Consider the following 5,915-nt stretch of genomic DNA (forward strand, 5'->3'; position numbering starts at 1 on the left):
CTATTTAAAGATTAAAATACACCAATCAAGCACTAGAAAAGTCTGATTCAAGTTATTACCTCAACATTGCAAAGCGTTTGAACACATTTAAAAAGCATCATAACACATTCAAACAACTTCAACAATTATTTACAATTAGGATTAGGCTTGTATAAAATCCTAAATCTAACAAACATAAATCTAAACAAAAAAGAGGGAGAGAGTTTCCATTAGCATTTCAACTTTTACTTAGTCTCATTCATTGACTTTTTTAATTGGGGTGTAATAAGTAAAAGTTGGTACGTCAATAGCAGCTCTCGACCTCAACGTTGTTTTGTAATGTCTCAAACCAACTGATGAATGGGTTTAAGCTCTTCATTCTTCACGTTCTGAAAAACCCTATCTTATTCTTGACATTTAAATGTTGAAGAAAATAAAAATTTTGAGGGTGAAGGATAAAAATATTATCATAGTCCATGATCAATCTAAAAATCATCGATTCACATATTTAATTGACTAGTCGCTTATTCGGATAATTTAAATTATGAATTTTGAAAATTTTCAAATCAATTGCGTATGCAAATGATTTAAGATGAAAGATTTACTATTGCTTGATAACAATTGGGAAATCTCTTGCAAATTTTTTTTGTGGTTTGTTGATATCTCGCAATACAAATTTTTGTTGTGAATTGTGATTTCTTAGTAAAATAAAACGTAGAAACAATTTTAACTTATTCAACCTCATCAAAGAAATTATTCAAATTGCAAATATGCCCTTCGAACTTGAATATTAACAACACATGAATTTATAAAAAAAAATATACCAATCAAAAGCTATAGCTACATGCATATTGGAACTATAAAAATACACATCATCAAATAAAAAGATACGCGTGAAAAAGCATCTATGATTCATTTACACCTTCATGTTAGGATGTGCGATGTGAGGTACAATCTTGAGTCACTTCAGCATTATTTATTTTTAAATACATCCATGATGGGAGATATTTTGTAATAAATTGAGGAGGCTTTTTTATTATAACCGGGTATCCTTTTAGACGGGGGGACTAGGCCCATATCCAGGTTTTGCCCAGTCCATAGACCATGGTCTTGTCCAAGGACTGGTCCTAGGGCACGTGCAATGCCTGCACATCACACTCACCAAATAAGGTGACCCCTGAGGAATTAATCCTCATACTGATTATCGAACTCACGACATACAGGCATTAACCGCTTATTAGTCCGAAATTGCCACTGACTCGGGGTTTGTAAGTAAATGTTATGATGAGATGAGATGTATTTCTGCTAAAAATTATTTTATTTCTAATTATATAAAAATTCAAGAATAAATCAATATATTTATGTTTTTCTGTCCAAAATAATAAATAAACAAATAATGTTTTACATAGTTGAATCGGTCGGTAAGTCGGTTAAGTTGTACTTGAAACAGTGCATTTTCGGCCTGACTCATCCGAATCGACTCAAAAATTTTGCAATCTGACTCAGAGAGTAGTTCCAACGAGGTTACGAGCCGAGTCTCTGTAAATTCCAACGAGGCGACTCAACGAGTTTTAGAACTAGTGCTTAACTTGAAGAAATGCTTTCTTAATTTGAGCGGGAATTTGTTCTTCTACGAATTCTGTTAAAAAATGAAGAATTTGCAGACAATCTCTCTCTCTCTCTCTCTGTGTTCTACCAAATAGGATTCAAGATCTAGGGTTTTTCTTGAACCAAATAGAATTCTTCTGAAACAGATTAACATGGAAGACGAATTTACTAAGCTGATTTCAGAGATGAATCCGACCAATAACAATGATGAAGCCACAATGCTCATGGAGGAGATGAAGATCACAATAAAAGAACTCCAAGATTCAGAATTTTACCATAATATTCTTGATCAGTTTCAAAATAATCAAACGATCAAAAGCCAAATCAAGCGTGTAATGGCCACCGATTCTCAAATTCAGATGGTGATTTATTCTCTAGGAAGTATCGAATCCAACTACAGATCACAATTTCAACTCTCCTTAGCAATCTTGTTCAAGCAAGATTTTCCTTATTTGATCCAAGGAATCGAAATTTACGATCCACTTACATCTGCAGTTGATGCTAAGATTATGGAGGAATTAGGTTGTGAAGTTCTTTCAATTAACGAATATTGTGGAAGAAAGATCGAGAATCCAACATTGTTCTTCATGCCTACTCCCAATTATGAGCACATTGGAAACTTGTTAGAGGCAAATTGGTGCCCTAATCAACTTAATCGAATCATTCTATTAACAAACAGCTTGAAAGGAGTTGTGAATCATTTGAACAATTCAGCTCAAATTAAAGAGAGTGTTAAAGAAAGATTGGATTACATTGAAGCTGTTTTGAATCATACAATCGAGTTTGAAATCCACAATGATAAATTCGATTATCGAAACCCATTTCGTATGATGGCTTGGCATTTCTTTGATTTGTGTCCTCAAATCGACATGGATTCGTTGTTACCTGGTATGTTTCTTTTCTTTTCTTTCTCCTTGATTATATTTTTTATCATTAATTTGTTTATTTCATTTCTTTCTCCTTAATTGAAGATAATCCTTCCAAAGAGGAAAGATTGGAAATGAGACTGAAAAACGAAGAACAGAATAATCTTTTCGCGGAAAGCCAGAGTCTTGAAAGTTGTATGAGGTAAACTTCTTAAACCAACTCAACTCAATCATCTACTGTTTGATACATTTCTATTGACTCAATTTGATCTTGTTTGAGTTTGTCCAAAGTTTAAGGTTCAACTAAATGAATCCTATTACATGGTTAAATTCTATCTCTGGTTAATGTGTTCATACCTGCTTTCATTACTTCAATTTACGTTCTTTTTTTATTATCTATTCTTAGCACTTGTAGAATTTTTAACTTCCAAATTCCTTTTAATTAGGACTGTAACCAGTTTTACGTCACTATCCAACGATTCTTGGAAGAAAAAAAATATTCGGTTCTCACATCGATTTGTTTAAGAGTGATTTCTTTAAGGAGTCATGCTGGAGTAACATTAAGATTGACATCGATTCTCACATTACTGATATGTAGGTGCACACATAGCCATAGATGTTTTTCACTCATATCTCAATGAAAAGCATCTATAGTTCCGTACATGCATCCACATCAGCAATGTGAGAATCGATGTCAATTTTAATGTTACTTCAGCATTTTCCTTCTTTAAAAAACTACAATTGCAGAGAAGGTCCAAGGCAAAAATGTTTGAAAGACACAGTGAAGTCTATATCTCTGTTACCATTTTCGGATTTTGCAGAGTTCAGTTGTGACCTGACTCACCCTTAGTTGAATCATAGTTAAAGCCCAACTGATTTAATCAAATAAATAGAAAAGTAAATCAGTATTTCTCACGTCCTTAATGGAGGTCTCAATATTTGTTGAGGGCTTTGGGTCAGTCTAAACTAATACAACCCTTCATGCGAAAGCTCTACCCAACTAGTCATTGGATCATGCCAATTCCCACACTGGATGCATCGAACAAACCAACACACATTTTCATGATTCGAACATATATAGGGCGATCAGATCTAAACTGGAATCACCTCTTCAGGTGCAAAGTGCGAATTGCGACGTGTGAGGTGCAAACTGCACATGTAAGTTGAATGTCTATAGGTAAGGTAGAGGAAATGTCACTACTTGTCCAATTTGGGATTAAACATTACAGAGAAAAACTTGTTTTGCGTTTAAGAGTTCCTACTTAAAAACTTTTGTTTCCAAGCATAAAACATAGGCTGTAGGTTAAAGCATTTACAAAATCAAAACCAACTCACCAAAGTTATAATTCTCACATATGTATTTATTCAAATAAACCCAACAATCATCTCATAAATCCAAGGATAAAAAATAATCTTCATTTTTTTTTACTTTCATTAAATGTAATCTCTTTGTCAAGCTTTTACCACATTGTGTAATTTTCTTAGATTACAAATTACTAAAGTTCCTTCTTTGATCGGCAGTCGTGGCAAGAAGATAGCCTCTCTTCCATTTAAAGGCAATACTGATGTTTACAGTGAATGTCATGAAGATTGGTCCAGTTTCTACCATATGTATCGGTGTCCAAGTAGGCTTCGAAGTTCATGGCTTCCCCCTTACACTGGTTGGGTCAAGCTAAATTTCAGTGGTAAAGGTCGTGAGGGTATCACCCGAGCTGGTTATGGTGGAATTTTCCACAATGAGCACAAGGAGTGTCTAGCTAGCTATGCAGGCCATCTCGATGATGCCGACCCAACTTTTGCAAATGCAGAGGCCTTGAGGCAAGGCTTGAAATATCTCAAGTACTTGCCATCTGTTACAAAATTGATTGTGGAGGGGGATAACCTTAGCATCATTCGATGGGCTAACCGTGGCACTGAGCCCCCTAAGAGATTGAGGGAAGCCTTTGATGAGATACATAAGTTAAGCATTGAGTGTGTAATCCTACACATTTACAAGGAAGCAAACAGAGTGGCAATCGATTTAGCAAAGAACGGGACTAAGTTTCCCGACCATCGATATTGGGTGAATCCACAGTAAGGATGCAAGGTGATGACCATTTTTTTCATTGTTTGATATAGTTGGATATGTTCAGCTCGATTTAGAACCTTCTAGACATTTTGAAACAATAAACCCCATTTGTGTAGTGTTTCTTTTTGAAAGATGTATACAAAATTACAAATTTGTTGGTTACTTAGCAAAGATGAAGTTGTTTTGCTATGTGAAAATCAAATTGGCACCTTAAAATAAGAAGTTTAAAGACTAAGAAAGGATTTTTGTTTTGTGTTCACTTTTTAACCAAGACATTATCAAATTTAAAAAAAAAAAAAAAAAAAAGATCAATAAATCAATCAGGTGATCCGAACCCATCATAGAGTTAGACCATTAACATCCAACTAAAATGATCTACTGGCTTGATCAATAATCACGAACAGGTCTGGTTTTTGTTGGATTGTACATATCTCTCAAACAATCATCAATATACGATTGAAGACCAAATTTTAGAAGATTCCTTAGATTGCTCAGAGAACAAAATTAATCAATTTTCTTCCTTAACCTCAATGAGAAGATATTAGTCTCTTTTATAGAAGAAAATTCAGTGTTTTACTTGAGTTAAACACCTATGGTCTGGTGTGTCTCTAACTCACTTACCATCCTAATTCATGGAATCGAATGGTTTTAAGAATTTTGACCTTGATGACTAGATGAAACTAATGTTTCGAAAACAGACCTTTACCAATAAAATAATTTTCTAACAAGAATAATAATTCATAAACTAAAAGCATCAGAAACCTTACAGATAAGGGAAAGCCACCCCTAACCTACATAGATGAGATTAGACGGCCTAGAATTCCTCCAATAGTAAGTTTTCTGCTCCATCAAGGTCTCTTTCTAATTCCTTAAGGAGATTCCCCATTGATTTCCAATTTGGATAGCTTTCCTTTAATCATCAACATTGTCTTTAATAATAGAGTCCAACAGTGAATAAAATCTCAAAAAATGTGGAGACCTATTGGGCCACACCAAATGTTGGTTTAACATCTCCATGTCCACTATACAAGAAAGATAATTTCAATGATAATTCTAAAAATAAATTTCAATAAGAGACTAAAGATCATGAATTACCATCATTCAAGATCAAAATAAAGAAACCATGGAGTCAAGTCAGGTCAAACACTTTCGAGCGGACTCTGGCAAATCAAATAATATATATATTAATTTTATAAATATTTAAAAACTAATGTTAATATTTTAAATTTTATAAAACGAAATTGTTGAACTGACTTCCTTGGACAATACGCTAACATCTATGAGTTGAGTCAACTAAGAAAACCTAAAATTCACAACTACAAAAAAGACTTTAGACATCACTTTTTTTTTAAATAGTCATCAATTTTTTTTTAAATGACATCTAAAAAGCAGTT

The 5,915-nt window shown here is 33.7% G+C and overlaps 1 protein-coding gene across 1 annotated transcript; it reads left to right on the forward strand.

Moving 5' to 3' along the window:
* The first annotated feature begins 1,655 nt into the window (after positions 1–1,655).
* LOC147398359 (uncharacterized) lies at positions 1,656–4,606 on the forward strand. Its single transcript, XM_086448970.1, has 3 exons — positions 1,656–2,475; positions 2,559–2,655; positions 3,975–4,606. Exons 1-3 carry the CDS (start codon positions 1,740–1,742, stop codon positions 4,528–4,530), a joined length of 1,389 nt encoding a protein of 462 aa, XP_086305096.1. The 5' UTR covers positions 1,656–1,739; the 3' UTR covers positions 4,531–4,606.
* Positions 4,607–5,915: the final 1,309 nt, after the last annotated feature.

Source organism: Akebia trifoliata, chromosome 7 (assembly GCF_017979445.1).
Source record: "Akebia trifoliata isolate Shusen 1 chromosome 7, ASM1797944v1, whole genome shotgun sequence".
Lineage (NCBI taxonomy): Eukaryota > Viridiplantae > Streptophyta > Magnoliopsida > Ranunculales > Lardizabalaceae > Akebia > Akebia trifoliata.

Excerpts from the sequence above, each read along its gene's own strand:
- LOC147398359 (XM_086448970.1), top strand. The coding sequence starts at position 1,740 with ATGGAAGACGAATTTACTAAGCTGATTTCAGAGATGAATCCGACCAAT. Across the intron at positions 2,476-2,558 it reads CATGGATTCGTTGTTACCTG|ATAATCCTTCCAAAGAGGAA; the intron begins GTATGTTTCTTT and ends CCTTAATTGAAG. Across the intron at positions 2,656-3,974 it reads AGTCTTGAAAGTTGTATGAG|TCGTGGCAAGAAGATAGCCT; the intron begins GTAAACTTCTTA and ends TTTGATCGGCAG.